We start from the raw sequence: 17,785 nt of genomic DNA on the forward strand, positions 1-17,785 counted from the left end.
CTCCTGACAACTTTGTTTTATTGTTACCAGAAAGAAGGCCTAAAACACCTCATGAATTCTGTTCCTTCCGGCTGAGCCATGTCAAAAATTGAAATTCTTTATATTACATGTGTTCTAGACTTGCCTCTTGTGTAATGATTGTTTCTTTCACCATCACAGTTGTTTACTTCAGCTCTTAATAAATCATGTAAGATTATTAAGATTATTTCCAAACACTTTTCTTTAACTTTTCTCCACTCATAAATATCTATACTATTCTTCATAAAAATGTAGTTTTGCAACAGTCTCTCTTATCTCAGTATCAATTTTAGATGGTTTCATAAGAGCCGAAAGAGAGAAAAGCAACACATTTCACTTGAGTCATTGTAAAAATTGGATATGTGCACAATGAAAGTTGGTTGTCATAGGAGCAATAAAAGCAAAATTAACCAGTTTAATAATATAAATGTATCTTATGCCTCACTAGTTTTGCCTACAGTAACCACAAACCACTAATGTAGTTTATTTTTTGATAAAATAATTATTTCTTAATTACTCAGAACATTAATTTTGTAACATACCTAGTTTTTACAATGACAGGTTCAATTATGAGGATAGTGCTTCCCATGAATTTGAATAAATAATATATTAGTTATGTTTTTTGTTCATTATCTTATCACTTGTGGATTTTTGCAGGTGAAGTGCCAAAGTTGTGGTGAAGTGTCGGACAAGTGGCACTACATTACCATCACAGAAACATATCCAATCAAAAATGGCAAAGGGACGTTTAATTTTGTGAACAGATGTAAACTGTGTTCAAGGGAGAACACAATAGGTATGCTATTATATTGCAAGTAGATCTGAATTTGTTAGTAAATATAGTCACCACTTATTTTACTCAATGAATATTGTAATAAATTAGCTGCACAAGCTATGATGTTTTTTACAGATGTAATATTCCATAAAAGAGATTTGGAGGTATACTTCCTTTGCAGTCATGTGCCTGTACATGGTGTAAATCTTACCACATCGTATCTACTAGAAGTCTTAATGAAATTCTTTGAAATTAAGAACATGATATCAGAGGAACAAATGAATAGAGGCCTGATTGATGTGGATGTAAATAACAAATAATAATAGCCACTGTCATACAAATTAATATTAATGTAGTGTTATATTAGCTTGCAATCAATGACAACGTCAAATGGGAGTGCAGAGGCCTTTTCCTCCCTAAGTATTAAATCCATTTCAATCCCTCTCCAACAGATGTGGTGATTGTGTAAGGTACTATTCCAAATATGCATTTTTTGGTGATATTTAGAGAAAAATAGACATGACTTCCTCACAAAGAATTTTTGGTCTACTGGCACTTTTTTGATGGTGACATGACTGGCCTGGGTAACATGCTGGTTAGAAATATAGCTATTTTCTATTGAACAACTAATTACGAGGACTGCAAATAGGATCCATTACCTTCCCATGGCCAAATTACAAATCTGTGTATTGTGAAAAATAGTGTTTGCATGTCATTGGAAAGTGCTTATCCACATCAGAAAATGAATTCTATAAAGGTTGGTTGAAATTGATAGAATTGTAGTACCATTTGACTCTCTTTTCAAGATTTTTAAGGTGTTATGATAAAAATCAAGTTTAATAGGACAGTGCTCTACTGCAGGTAAAGCAAGGGCCTAAACAAAGCTACATTGGCACTATTGATAACTGTTTTATTCTAGACCAATTCAGGACCTCTTTTTGTCTTAATCCTTAATCACACTGCCATTTTGCAAACCTTGGAAAATATGATTCTTATTGTTCTTTTGTATGTTCATGGGTTGAACCCAGTACTACTTATGAGTGGCATATGCTGGGTGCAAGACCAGGGCTATATCATCACATAGGAGTGTTTCAGTTTAAAAGGTAAAGCTGTTGGCGTTTGGGAGGACCTCTATTCCTCATTCATATATTGGATTTTTTGAAGCGAGCGATTAAATCAGAATTACATCATTAAAACAACAGTAGTAAGCAATGAACATAAACCATTTCATGCGAGTATAAGGTAATCTACAATTAACTTCTTACTTTAAGTCATTTACTTGAACATAAACTCCATTCTTCTCTCCTTTTGGTTGAATATCTGAGTCACGTTTTCATAAAATGTTTCTTCAGATGAGTTTTTTTTTAACATTCAGGAGAATGTTTTTCTCAATTGACATAACAGTCAAATTGCTCAACTGGGCTTGTCCTTGTGTGGCTCTGAAATTGAAATATGTCAGATATATGAGATATATGTGAGCCCACATCATTGGAAAAATCATAGGTAGCAACAATGGTAAGCAAAATCTCTGCATTGTGATAGGATAGGCCCACGTGTAGAGCTGCCTGACATAAAGCAAGGGATCCCCGCCATTAATGTCCCATGGCTACCTCCACCATGAGTGAAGGGAAACATGTTGACAGGGGGAAGTCTGTTTTGTGAGTTATGGAAACGTACTTGTCTGGCAACATGTCTGACATCATCAAAATGTCCAAGAAGCTGGAAGGAACAAATGTGCTAACTTCAGATGGAATTTGCGTAGATTTGTAATGCTTGTTGGTGACGAAATTCATGGAAAAGTTACCTCTGACTTTTCTGGCTACTTTGCGCATACATCAATGACTCATTTGTCAAATTTGAGTAATATCATACAGATGCATATATTGTATGTGGGTTCTGCAAGTGCTACAGCTTGTCATTCACTTAATTAAGTTTCGAACAAAAATGTTTCCTTGTGCAAACTTTGATGTGAACTTTTTGTTAACATGGAACATACACTCTACCATCAATTAAATAGCTGTGAATCACAAGAAATTATCCAACAGTATTAATCAATTAAATTTTTCTATTCTGCACATTGGTGGGTTGTGCTAATTTGAAATTACAATTTATTAATTTTCAGAAAACCAAAAGTGCGTTTTTGCCATATTTAGTTCAGTTTATTCATTGCAGCACCTTGGTTTACATTTTTGTACACATTTGGTTGAGCTACTTTCTAATGTATTTAGAGCTTTAGTAAGTTTTGCATTCAAGTTGTTGGCAACACTGAGTGAGAAATGTTGGAAGTAGTCTAAGACTCCCTTGTCCAGAGAGCTTGTGTTAAAAACAACCATCAAATGTGGTAATACCATGCTACATTGATGGATATCTTCAGGCAGAAGTCATAAGTTTAAATTAAAGAGACCCATAAAGTAACATTTTCCGACAGTTGTTATGTGAGAGTTAAGCATGAGTCACATTTAGCCTAGAATATACGTCGATGTCTACAATGTTTCAAAGGCAACAGATCCCATTGTGGGAGCACTGGCAGAGACAATTCCACACAGGTAAACCAGTGACAATGAAAAGTAAGGCTGGCTCGGTAGCTCAGTTAGTAGAGTAATGACACAGTATGTCAGAGACCTAGGTTCTGAGTCCTGGTGGAGCCTGCATTTTTTCCTGAAATTTCTGCATAGAATATTCTTGTAATTTCTTTATACTGGAAAAGAGCTTGAAATGTTCATGTTGAACACATGATTTTTATTGCTAGTGGAATTATGTAGGTTTCATTGGGAATTTTGAACTGCCTCCCCAGTTATAACCAAATGATCCCCATAGAGCCTGCCTGAGGGTCCCACATTCAAAGTCTGAATGAACTGTGAACAACTGCTACTTAGTGATCCATTAGTCCACAACTGCAATTGGAAGTACAGTCAACTCTCGATTCAACGACCTTTCACAGTTCCCGGGAAAATGGTCGTTATTTCGAAGGGGTCGTTATTGGAATTTGCACCAATTTTCAGCTTAAACGGACACAAAGATGCCTAGGATATGGTAACACCATTTATCCTGGTAGTTATACAACCTCTTATGCACAGGATGTGTGTTGTGAGAAGGAAAATAGAACATGAAAACTTTTTCACAAAAAATAATTTAAAATAATGTTACTTTCTTTCAATTGTGCACAGTCGTTGCTTTTCCAGGAAATTCTTACAAGTCTAGTTCATGAGAAACCCGTTTGCACCGAGACCTATGGAAAGGAAAACAATCTCTCGCTTATTGCAAGCGAAACTCGAAGAATCTTGACACCAGTCACACTGGCGCCAGCAAAAGTCGGGAGATAATCGGGCAGAATGAATGTTGGATTTTATACAGGTCTACTCGAGCATTGTCTGTTACAAGATTAACTGGTAAGATTAGATCTCTCAGGAGAAACAACACAACCTTTCTAGGCACGGGACAAAAAAAAAGGCAGGGCTGTAATTTTCATTCTGGTTTGGCTGTGTAAAATACATCGCAAAAAAAAAGTCACGTTTTCTTTGCTTCAACCAACTTCATTCACCCTCCCCACTATCACATTCAAGGGAGCAGTCCAAACTCCTTCCTTGACTTGCATTTTAATCCAGTGTGAAAAAGGAAACTTGCAACTTGCGACCTGTCTTCACCCAATGCGTATTCTAGGACACGTCATTAAACAGCATCCCAGTCGAAAGTCATTCGGGTTTGGAATTGAATTTCACTTAATGGTATATTTAGTCCTGATTAGCCCATCAGCATAAAATGAACTGAAAACACGCTTTATGAAACTGCGCATTTTCACATATCAAAATGGTAGATCGTTATTTACTCTCACATTAATCGATGATTTAATGTTGGATTTAGGAGTATTCTCGATGTCAAACACCCACTCCTCCAAAAGTTTTCCCCTTGAATAATGTCTTTTTAATCGGTCTCAGCGACCATTCCTACATTGAGCACTCCCCCCCCCCCCACACATGAATGGTTCTGAAGAAAAGCGGATGCGAACTAAATTTACAGTTTTGCTTATCAGAAGGTGCAGAACATGAAGTTATTTTCTCTCTTTCTTTCTGGAGATCGAATTTCGTTATCGTCAAATCAAAACAGCTTTGCGAGATTCAAAACAATAACTTTTTCCTTCGCGCTGGATGAGTCATTGCTGTTATCGGCAAGCAAGAGCTTTGCAGATGCTAGACAAACACTGGTGCCAGCTGCATCGTAAAAACAAGGAGACCGGCTGGAAGTTTGAGCAACAGGTGGCAGAAGAGAAAACTCCCAGCATTTTAAAGATAATGTAACTGTCGAAGACAGAACTTTTAACAGCAGTGTAAAGAAGAAAGAAATTACCCTTGCTTTACGTTTTAGCATACAACAGACAATAATACGGGTAACATTTCCTATGCAGACACCAGCATAAAAAAAGACCTGAATTCTGCAATTATCAATGGGCACTTTTTTTTTTTTACTTGTTCTATGGTTTTTGTTTGTTTTCAAGAATATTGGTTGCCCCATTTTAGACGTCAAAGGAAAGGAAGAGGGGTGGGTCCACTTCCACCCTCGCCTGTAATCAGACTGTGTGCACACACGAGCAAGAAAATCGTGGCTGAAACAATCGGCATCGCTCCTCCCCCCCCCCACTTTTGCTGACAGGAAAAAGGGAGAAGTCAGTCAGCCAACGGAACACTTTTTTGGCAGATATTATGACATCGACACAATTAGAAAAACGTATGAAGTGGGAAACGGGAGTTATGATGCACGTAAGATCGAAGTAAACTTTTGTGGAAATCTGGATGACAACGCATTAAGCAGGTTGGCGATCTTTAGTTCGCCTATGTGGTTTTGATTATCTCTAACAGTTTTGCTTTTTTATGAAGTGTTGCAGGGAACAAAGAACACGTTTTGAATGAAAGCGGTTACTGGAAGTTGTCGGTTGCTCACCCACGGGAACCTACTGAACTCTAGGTCAGAGCGGGACAGACTTCCAGGCGCCACGCATCTGTATTTTGGAACATCCCTGCGATCTTATCTCTGAAGGTGGTTTTATTTAATGATGAAAGAGCTTGATCTGCTATACACATTGGCAAAGACTGCAAGTCCAGCAGTCATTTCGGGCTGCCCCCCCCCCCCTCCCCACCCGCGAGTTTTCAGCAGCTCTTAGGACAAGGAAACAAGTCAAGGTCGATTTAAAAGAACATCCAAGCACATTCGATCTTCTCTTCTCGCATATCCAAGAGCAAGCGTGGCAAAACAAGTTTGGCACGCTGGGTAGCGGTCGTCGGGTATGGGGTAACATTGGTGCACTATGCAGATCTACTAATTACATGTAATGCAGTTGCAGTGCATGTTGGTGTTAGTAGTTAGTATCCTGGAAGCAAAATCTTGTGGAGAAAAGTGAAAGAAAATACAGTAATACCCTGTGTATTGTACAGAGTTCCATGTAGATGAGACAATAGACTAGATAGGTAGGAAAACACACATGTTCTCAATCTAAGTTATAGTGGACGAGGTGTGATCAACACCATATTAGAATCAGCTCAGTGCTCATGGCCAACTCCACCTATTGATCAGGAGCTGGGTGAGCTGTGATTAGAGTACCGTAAACATGTAACATGCAAAACATGAACTTTGTTTTACAAAATTTTTGGCCCCCAAAACTGGGGTGCATGTTATACATTGAATAATTCAGTCAGTCAACATCATACCACATGTGATTCCACTGTGTTCACTGAATATAAGATGTACGAGGGCTATTTTCTTTTTAACCTCCGATGGGGCCGCCAGGTGGCCCGTGAATCGCTAGGAAGCAGGGCATCACGCAGCGTGATTGGCATCCCCCCTGCCACTACCACCACTACTGCCAAGACCAACGCTTCAGTTGAAGCTGAGCGACGGGCACGTAAAGATGTCTGCTACAATTGACTCTTCTTCCAAATGCGAGGTGCGTAGTGTGATATGATTTTTACAGGCAGAGAGGCACAATGCAATGGAGCCGTGTGTACGGTGAAAACTTTCTGAGTGACGGCGTGGTTCGCGAATGGTGCAGGAAATTTCAAAATGACCAAACGGACATTCATGATGAAGGTGGTCAGGGACAAAAGTCTGTGGCGAGCTCAGATGAATTCGTGCAGCATGTGGATGAAGTTGTTCGGACGAGGCGTTGGTTCGCGATTTTGGAACTGTCCACTGGGAAGTGTTTGATCACCCTCCATACATCCCAGACCTGGCACCAAGTGACATTCACCTTTTCCCGGCGATGAAGAAGTGGTTAGGAAGACGGCATTTCCACACCAATGAGGAGCTTTGGGACACCGTGCAGACCTGGCTCAACAGACAGGCGGCACCTTTGTTTGCAGAGGGTATTGGAAAGCTGGTGCATCGGTACGATAAATGTCTGAATCTTCTTGCTGATTACGTTGAAAAGTAGATTATACGTGTACGTAACCTTTGTCAATAAACCCATTTTGCTATTCAGTGTGGTTTTGATATCATGCTCTATCAGAGGTTGAAAAAAAAATAGCCCTCGTATATATCAACAGGCGCAAACACAAATTACCAGGTTGGATTTCTTTAGCATAACAATTTTTAAAAAATCTCATATAAAAGTGAAAACTGTTTCCCATAATTTTTCACTTCATAGTGGAAAGTTTTGCGAGACTGAGAGAAGCGGTGCCGTTCTGGTAGAATTCAAACATGCACCTCCTGTCACACAGGAGTATTAGTGATATTTACCATGGGAGAAATAATTTATTTATTTATTTATTTATCTGAACACAACAGGCGAATGCCCAATTATAGTGTTACATATTTTCTGATAAACATAAACATAGAGTATGTCGACACTAAAGTACATGTACACAAAAGGGAGTATAGTTATTAAAAACAAAAACATTAAAATAATAATACAAGTACGATTCAAAGAGTAACATAAAATGTCAGACGTAACTATCCAATACAAAAATTGCCTATATGAATACAAAATTTCAAATATCATGTCATTCTATAGAATGATGGGATCAGAACCAGTCACATTGCAATTAATTGCTGGGACACATGAAGAAGGGCTATGGAAAAATGTTCTTTTCCATGATGCATGGGAAACATCCACATAAATACACATGGTAAGGGCTTACATGTGCATGTGTGGGGAAACAGTGAAGCACAATTTGAACAACAACTCTGTGATTATTGTTTTAACCAAAACTGCTGCTGTGGGATATCTGGTCTCTCTGCTTCTCTTCTTCCTTGATGTCATTTGTCTTCTTAATTTTGTTTGGGACATTGTAAAATGTGTAATAAATACCCGTTAAACTTGGGAGATGGGGAAAAATTTGTCCCAACTGCAAACGATGTGGAGGGAAATTCCATCTGTTCCCTTCACACAAGAAATATAGTGAATAATCTATAGCCTGTGGTCCACTGAACTGGGGAATTCATGGTCGAATGCTGTCTTACTGGGAAAGGTGTAGTTCTCTTGTAGTAAAACAAATATGGTGTCTGCATGCCTCCTTCAAGTTGTTGGTGACGAGTCTTTCCGCACGGTAGTTGACTGCTACTGCGGAAGTCCTTCGTAAGAAAATGCCCATGATTGGTGTAGGCACTGCTCGTCCAAGTTGTTTTGTATAGACAGGTTAGGTTGTTTAAGAGGAGAAAAAATGATGGAAGGAAACTATTGGAAATGGGTGTGATTCATTCACATTATGCACACAAAACCAAATTCATTCCATTGCCTTTTCTTAAAATTAAATTAAAATATAATTTAATTGCCTCATCAAAAATAAAATATGATTAAAATAAATTGATTAAATATTTGCCACAATACTTCGAAAATAAATAAGGAAAATTTAAATAAAATACACAACCGTAATTAAATAAAACTAATAATGTCCATAATTGACGTGTTGCCTTGAATAAATAAATATAAAATTATAAATTATTGCTGTGTTGCTCTGAATCTAACTGTCTTGCAAGTTGACGGTGTTTATAAAAATAATAAACAAGTGTTGCAGTTAACAATAAATTCCAAATGATAAAAACTAATATAGACATGGGCAAAGGGATTAAAACTAATTCATGAAATGAAATGCCCTTACTAATAGATTGATTAAGTTGCTTTAAGGCAAGTTCAAGCGGAGTCCACTGGGGAATAGTGAAATCAGATAAATTCTTGGGAATATCAAGTGATAATTCAACTTCCTTCATCTTTACTTGTTCAAAAGCTAAAATTCTAGTATGTAAAATTTGTTGATCCACAATAATCTGAGAAAAATCCTGATAATTAAAAAATATAGATTGCCCCTCGTTAATCTGAATTGATCTGTGGGTGTTCAAATTATTGTTTAAATTTTGAATGACAATAAATTGACCTGTGCCTGATATTAAAATACCATTATATGTTCTAATAAACTGAAAGAAATTGTTGTCAGTAATAGACTTCACTTCAAAAGTACAAAATTTAAAATTATTAAACAAAAGTAAGTCTTACAAGCATAATCTGAATTCTGTTTAAAATTTAAATAAAAAAATTATTATGCTGTGAACCCTTTAAAAAATATATATAAATCGAGTTGCGCAAAGCAAGCTATTAGTGTCCTAAGAGGTTGCTTTGGCAAGCCTCTAACGGCCTCCTATAAATGGTGATAGGCCGGTGCAATTAGCCGTGGTTCATTATTACAATGAAAAAAATAAAATCAGTAAATGCTACTTCAGACTTTCGTTGAAACTCCAGGTGGTAACAAATATAGCATCAGGGAATTAAGGGAGTGGAATTCAAATTTTAAACCCAATAAGGATAATAACAAAAAACTTTCTCAATTCCAAATTTTCATTAAACAAAAAGAAATTAGACCAGTGAAAACTTCTCGAGTCCGCCGTATACTTCAAGTCACTTCATCTTATAGACCCGCCGGGGGAAAAAAAATATACTTGACTCATGTAAGAATGGTGTGTCCATCCCTTAGGTTTGTCCAAACAAAATAGGTCAAAAAAGTTATGCAATATATTAAAATATATATACAAATTACTAATTATTACCTACTGTACTAAAATTAACACGAAGTTAATCAGTAAGAAGTAATGAATTTCTTTGCTGCATCATCGAATAAGGTGCAAATTGGGTAAGTGAACTAAATTTCTGATAACAAAAATAAATAATAAGTTCTCAAATTATAACCTTTGTGGTAAACCACACTGTTAAAATTTGGAAAGGCTAATGGTGCCGTGGCGGCTTTTGCCGCACATGCCTGTGCTAAACGCCGAGGCTAGCCCGGGACATGTTGCTGGAAATGTTGATTATTGCCCTTTTATAAAAATTTCCCTGATCTCTATCTAAATTTCGTTTGGCTATATCCTGATTCTATTCAAATGAGAGTCGATTTCCCAAAAAAAATTACTTAATATAAATATATTTATTGTAAACGGGAAAATTTTACGAGAACAACTCAAAGAAAAACTCTTGTCTTGTTGTTCCTTTGTTAAAATTATTGGTCGTGATTAATCTTAAGTGCATAAATGCAATGTTTATGGCAAAATTTGATCTATGTAAAACTGAAATATCCCTAACATTGTTGATATGAAATTCTATCGTGAAAACAATTTCTGATGGCTATATCCTTAACTAAACTGGCCCGATGAGAATTTAATGGGTGAACGCCACTAGATCGAAAAATATGCATAGTCTAAAGTTTTTGTTGTCGTCTCCATGTTAATTCTTTGCTGTGCTAAAAGTACTCGGGAAGACTTCAGCACGGAGAAAAGAGTGCGCTGACAACAGGTATTCAAAATTTTTGCAAAGTTGCAGTTTCGTGGTCGCTTGAATCAACGGAGCTGAGTTCTCTACAGCGACAACGAGAAAGCTTGCTGGCTAGCGGCAAGGTTCGGGCAACTTCGGGTTCCATCGGAATAGCGGGCGAAAGAATCATCCCATCGAGCAACTTGGATGCTAAAAATATGATGGGAGGGAAGTAAGAAGGAAATGGAGCGCTAGGATTCGCTGAGGCACTGCATGATGCGTTAACCTTTTGCCGCCCAAGCATCTCGAACGAGATACCCAAAAGTAACCCTCACGGAACCAAGCATCTCGATCGAGACGCTGTGTCAAGGTCGTAGTTTTTACGAACTTTTCTATTTTTGGCTAGAATTTCGATTTTATTTTTTTATATTGTTCCTAACACATGTATTTAACAGAAATGTTTTTTTGCATTTTTTTTTGTCTTCATGAAAATGGAGGGGGAAAGGTGGGAAAAGGGACTTCTCTTTTGCGTCTCTTTTCAAGGTCAATTTTGTGCCGACAAAGGAAGACCAGCTTTGTTGTTCTAAAGCAATGCTTTTCACTCCCTCCTGTTAAGTGCATTCGAAAGAAGCTTGTTTATCAGTATCCGATGTCAAAATGAAAGTTTTCCGTGAGGGCGCAAGCAGGGGGGGGGAGGGAGAGGGGGAAGACTGGTTGTTGAATCTGCATTGTGAGAATGGAATTTCGAAGCCCGCTGAAGGAAACCTTTGTTTTTTTTAGCACAAGTGTCTACAAGTGGCAACAGGGGTTACCCAGCATTGTCTAAAAATAGAAATCAGGGGATTTCCCCCCTTTCCCCCTCCATGAATACGCCAAATGTGCATAAATTATATATCGTCTGAATCTGTGATTCATTCTGCGTACAACGAACTTCTTTTATATCTCTAGGGCATTTAGTTTCTGAGCTATAGTCATTTCAAGGTACCGCTGCATTTTGAAGCTTGAATCAGTGGCGTGCCGGGTACAACTCAAGTTACATTGGTCATATGATAATAATGCAAATATTTTTGTGTTCCTTACATGTCAGAGATCATTTCCATGTGCATGTCGACACTGTCATGTACTTTTTTCTTGGGGGTAGGGTGGGGGAACCAATTTTTTTCCCGAAATTTTGGAATTTTGAGAGTTAGCCCCCTCCCCCCCACCACATATATGCCGAATTTGCAAAAGTTTCATATAGTCTGAATCTCTGGTTCATTCCGCGTACAATGGTATATCACGCATCTCTCTAGGGCAATTAGCCTCCGATCTACACTCATTTAATTGAAACTCTGCATTTTGCTCAAAATCGGCTCGGGCAATAGAGGCTTACATGTGAAAAAGGCCTTGGGCGGAAAAAGGTTAATGTTGATAAAACTTTAAATTACTACCAACAAAGTTTAGCAAGAACTGCGAGAGTCAAAAAAAGTCAAGGACTTTGAAATGAGGTCATAAGGAATCAGGGAAAATGGAAAATTGTCGAACTGTCAGCACACGGCTGCAAAACTAGAACACTTCCGTGATCGCATAATAACGACGACTTGGGAAGGTGCAAGCAAAATAAAGGACTAATAAACTTTACATAAAATACAATCAGACCTCAATAATGGATTCTAACTTACAAAAAATAATACGTAATAAATATATATATATAATAAAATTTTTTGAGCAAACGTGTTGTAAAAAATATGATCAGTAAAAGATACAACATGTTCGGGAACCTGAGAATTTGGTTTACTTTCTGCTTTTTGAATAAAACTTGGAACTTTTTCGACTTTTACAGTTGCCTGACTTTCAAATAAATCTTTAACTTTTGTAATTGGCTGTACACAGGGCAAACTAATCAATTCACTTTCAACTTTGTGGCTATTTTGAACAAAACTTGGACCATTGCTTACGCCAAACTTCTGAACTCTATCTTTGACAGATACAAAATTTTTAGGCAAATCTAAAACGTCGTCTTTGATAGCTAAAATATTTCGGGATGGATCTTGAACTTCTTCTTTTACACTTTGCTGAATAATACGGGACTGAGGAAGGGGTGGAGGTATTGGCGGATGAAATACAATTAACGGTACCACGTCAACAAGTGATGTAACATCATCATAAAGCTGTTCCACAGGAGGTGGATCATTTTTAAGCTCACTTAAGGCTAATTCGTCGGTACACTCATGGTCATAAGTAGTAGATTTCTTGTGTTGACATTTACAGTAACAAATTATGAAAATTGTAAAAATACTAATAATAAATGTTGCTAATAATAAACTTGTAATAATAATACGAGGATATTCGAAAGACTTTTGCAGCAGATGAATACAATTTGAAGCTTTTACGTATGGAAGAAATCCGTTTAACATAACTAAAATCGCAATGATTTTCATGTTGCTTAAACAACAAAACAAACAGTTCTTCAAAACTAAAACTTTTTTTAAGCCTGCCTAGTTTAAATTATTAGGTATTTTAACTCAACTTATTTATTTCTTAATCTAGGCTCAATTCATCTGCTTAATTTATTTACCTGATGTAATTTATTTATTCTCTTATTTTAAAATTACTGCAAACTTACCTTATTTAATCTCAGGCGTTATCTTGATCTTTAAATACTTAAACAAGTGATTCACTACCTGAACTAAAATAATAATTCTTATTTATGTGATATTTAAATGCAATAAAATACTAACATCACTAAAACTGGAGAATCTATAATTCTCTCAACTCATTCTAAAATATGCTTAGCATATTATTGGAGCAAAGTTTGAAACTAAAACCATTGTGGTTTAACCATAATCATTCTGTGATGGCAGAATGAATTTCCAGGATTTTGGTCATGATCCAATATCCGAAGGAAAATACTTGTTATTGGGGCGCAATAAAATCTTGACGTCGACGTCTACATATTCATATAAAATAAATATTCTCAATAACTGGCGCTTAAAATAAAACTTTGCTAGTATAAGTGTATACCTTCTTCTGAAGTGTAAATATAAATTTTTAGTGATGTACTTGCTGAGCTAGTATTTTTAATACTGCAAAAAAAAAAAAAATTTTGTGCCTATAGCACATTATTAAATATTAAGTCTGCTCTTAACCTTTAATATAATTAGTGCCATAATTAGTATAAATGATTATTATGTTATGCAAGTGAGATTTAAAATATTAGACCTGTTTCAATTTAATAAATGCCGTAACTTATAGCAAAAATTGCAATATTTATATTTAAGATTTAAAACAATTACATTTTAGAGTGTTTAACATTCGAAGCTATAACATGCTAAGGATGAATATTCAACTGTCAAACAAAACAATGTTTCGGACAGGAAAAAAAATATAAATATATAATAGAAAAAAAATGTCATTAATATGTGAAAAATGTCCACGCCGTGTAAATTCTCTTCTAGTTATTCAAATTAAGTTGGCTTAGCCTAACTGTGCTTAAAGCATAAGTATATGTATAGATGTGTACGGACTCTTTCACGTCACTACTGCTTACTTGTGTATGGACATCTCACATCACTGCAGCCTATTTATACATCTATAACTTCTAAACTAGAACATTTAATTAATCGGGCGGTTTATATCCTAAATCACGGTACGCCACTCAAACTATATACGTTTGGCATTATAGCGGACATTAATTGTACAGCGTGTCCAGGAATATAATTAGCATTTCGTTTCTTTACATATTAACATGAATTTAAAATTGAGGCAATGTATTCATAAGTTAAGGTAACATAAGGCAAGTGACTATCTCGTATAAACTTGACTATCTCCTTAATCTAAGCTCCCTTCATGAGGTGCTAGGAGACTTCAGTCATTAACACATTGGGGTCTCACGACGGACATAGCCCGCAGTGCACTTAAAGTCAATGTGGACGAACGACGGGCATAGCCCATCCTGCGGTATGCAATCGCTTTGCTGATTGAACAATGGGCTATGCTCGTACTTCGTCTCATGCTCGTGTTCATTCAAGCCCCTCTGTTGAAATTCCGACTGCTAGGTGACTCATGTGCTATTTTTATCTCGCGACTGTTTGTTGTCGGGTTGATGTACTGTGCATTGTTTAGAATGGCGTCGTTAGATCCAGACTGCATAGAGGATTCTGCCTCAGAGTTTGAAGTTATCGACGATTTTGATGATGCAGATGAATTTGAAGATTTGGAAGGTAAGTTATATTCGTAATAATTATTGTTGACAATATAAACAGTGTTGCAAACTCTAGTATTTTATGAATGAAGTGAGAAGAGGTAATTTTTTTGGGTCTATTCATCTTGCCTCTTGCTTGATTCTCCTACATGCACTGACGTATTTTTAGTTTTTCCATTTATTATTTTGTAAAGTGTATGTAAAATGAAAATTTATTTTATTTATTTAGTTTATTTATTTATTTGTTTAATTTTTACAGATGATGCAGAACCAACTGATACATCGTCTGGTCCTGTCCTGCAGCCACTTTTTCATACAAAAAATAATTACTTGTAATTTGTAATTATTTTTTGTTATGTGCACATAAGAAGTATTCTTATGCAAGATTCAAAAGAAGTATTGATAGTTTATGTAGTTAATTATTGAAATTTCCAGTTACGAACTTAAAATATCTCTATATTAACATTTGTTACAATGTTGTACTTTTTTCTTCTTCACAAAACATTGCTGAAAAAAATATTAAAAAACGTCTGAAAATGAAAATAAAATTTAACAAATTTTTGTTTATTGAAAAGAGGAAGTTTTGTAGATTTAAGAAAAATGTTACAAATTAAAACAAAACAAATTAAAAATATTTTTTCTATGATTTTTTGAAAAACAACGAAAAACCGCACACCAGAGATAACAATGCTGTATTATGAGGACAGACCCGAATGTGTTAAGAATATAAATGAGTGGTGCTCGGGGCCTTATACTTTCCCAAAACTATATATGTATTAAAATGTAATATCCTCGTTGCAATAGTCTTAGCAGTTATAGTTCAAGCATTCTAAATCATTTACAAGTTACGGTCAGTTTTAAACAAAATTTAAATTAAACTTTTAAGTAATTTCAATTAATAATAATAACAAAAACAAAATATTGACTCAAAAAGGCATACTCTCTGCTATGACTCATTAAAATGCACCATAGTGCCACTGAGTCAGTCAATAAACTCTAATTTATTTTCCTCGTTCATAATATAACTTCAATATTCACTTTTAATCCACGTTTTTACTTAATTAATATGTTAAAGATAAGCTTAATCACAATCTGAGCAAAATGCACAGGAACGTTAGATATATAAAAAAAGATTGTTTAGAATTACTGAAGCTTACTGCATTCTTTTAATCCTCATAAACAGAGCTGTGATAATTTTTGTATCCAAGATCATGTAAAAAATTTTCCTACCTTTTACGTTCTAAAATCACTGTAAATTCAAGAAACCATCGAATCTAAATGCCTTTGCTCAAAATTAAATTAAATTCTGGAAATGGTGGAAATTTTCCAGATTGTAGATCTGTCATAGCCAGGGTACCGGGTTTGCGAGCGAACCACAGCGCTACCAGGAGCTGATTGATAGGGAAACGTCCACGAACGTCCCTGGGCCGACCGGATTTTTGGCAAAATGTGGCTGCCTAAAACCAGACATCGAACCTTCCGCCATGCGGAATGCCAGATGCTCCTGATACCAAAGCGCCAGCCTGACACGGGTAACCGCGACGGAGGTAGGGCACTGGTTCCTCCTCATTTTTACATTTTGCGGCTGACCGACCCTGACTTGAGGTTGATAAGTTTCATCTAATTCATCCTCATGTTAAAGCTAGACATCTATCATGGCATCAAATATTCTTCCCCCATTAATGTTAAAACGAAAAAAAATATCTTTAAGCCCTATGTATTTTCAAAATCAATTGTGGCAAGGACATACTAAAAAAAAACTAAACAAGTTAGCAAAATTTTGGGGTGGGGTTAAATTTAAAACTGGTTAACAATTTTCCATCTCATTTCCGAAAAAATGAATGAAAGCCCTAAGCATCTCCATCCATGTTACGAACTGTGAAGTTCGTGGGATCTTACCAAGAATGTTAACCAATTAATCAATGGGTGATGTAGCTGTTCATCATTCATGTGCGAAAGGTACAAGTAAGATTTAGGAACTTAACAACTAGAAAAGACAATGGTCACTCATTGGGTTTTATGAACCTTTGAACCTGAATCATGGCTGGGTTAGGATAATTACCTGTCTATCTGACGAATGAAGACAATTTCGAAGAATAAAAATAAACTAAGTCCTCTGTTGGCTTCGTTACAGGTTGACCAGTGCGTTGCCTCACTTTTGCTCCACTCTCTCCTAAGCTCTTCTCTCTCCTCAATCCCAATCTCAGCCTGTCTCACCTCTATATTACCCAGGCCATGGAGACCTTCATCCATGCTGAATCGTGATTTTAACTGCCACTATGCAAACCGCTGACTCCATAGACAGATGGAACTTCCTATTTCCTGAATACCTCAGGAGGTTTACATAGCACAACACTGCATTATTTACATGCCTCAGAGGTTGAGACAACTGAGATAAACAAGTGAAAGCCCTGGTCAGCATGAAGCATTCAGAGAGACTTTTAAAATAAAATATAATCTTATGGATTGATACGATATTACAACGTACAAATAATATTTTTACACTCAATGTTTCAGATCTGAACCACCACGGACAAAACAAAATATAAAGAGATACTTACATAATGCATTATAATTTACATGAAATATGAAATTGATATAAACAAAGTAAAATTCAAGGATGGAAGATAAAACCTAGGGGCTTGTCTTTATAACATTATGAACTATAGTGAAATAAAATAAAACTTAATTTTGGAACTGAAGTCCTCATTCGTTCTGAGTATTTGAATGAGTTGATATTTAAAACAAAACATTCGGTAAACTATTAATTAATAAATATTTTTATTCATTTATAAATCTACAGTAATATTTATTTATTTATTCATTGACCACAACAGGCTAATGTCCAATTATAGTGTTGTACATAATTGAGTATAAACTACAAAAGAAATATAGATTTACAAAAGATACGTTCATATTTACATGGTTGACATTTATTCATCCATCCTTTGAATAGATTTTTTGAATGTCCCAATAGGCATGTGAAATATATCTAATTTTGGTTCACTTTCGGAACATCTGTTATACAGTTCACACATTCTCCTGATAGGTGATTTATTCATTATGTTCGATCTTCTGTTTGTAC

General features: G+C 36.0%; 1 protein-coding gene across 1 annotated transcript in view; it reads left to right on the forward strand.

The window, feature by feature from the left end:
- The first annotated feature begins 633 nt into the window (after positions 1–633).
- Positions 634–17,785, forward strand: part of LOC145983596 (CXXC motif containing zinc binding protein) — a 114,858-nt gene continuing 97,706 nt past the window's right edge. The window contains exon 1 of the mRNA XM_083116659.1: positions 634–814. Within this exon, the coding sequence (XP_082972785.1) occupies positions 634–814 (181 nt within the window). The remainder of the gene's footprint in view (positions 815–17,785) is intronic.

The sequence above is a fragment of the Lepisma saccharinum genome, chromosome 2 (genome assembly GCF_977018435.1).
Source record: "Lepisma saccharinum chromosome 2, izLepSacc3.1, whole genome shotgun sequence".
Classification (NCBI taxonomy): Eukaryota; Metazoa; Arthropoda; class Insecta; order Zygentoma; family Lepismatidae; genus Lepisma; species Lepisma saccharinum.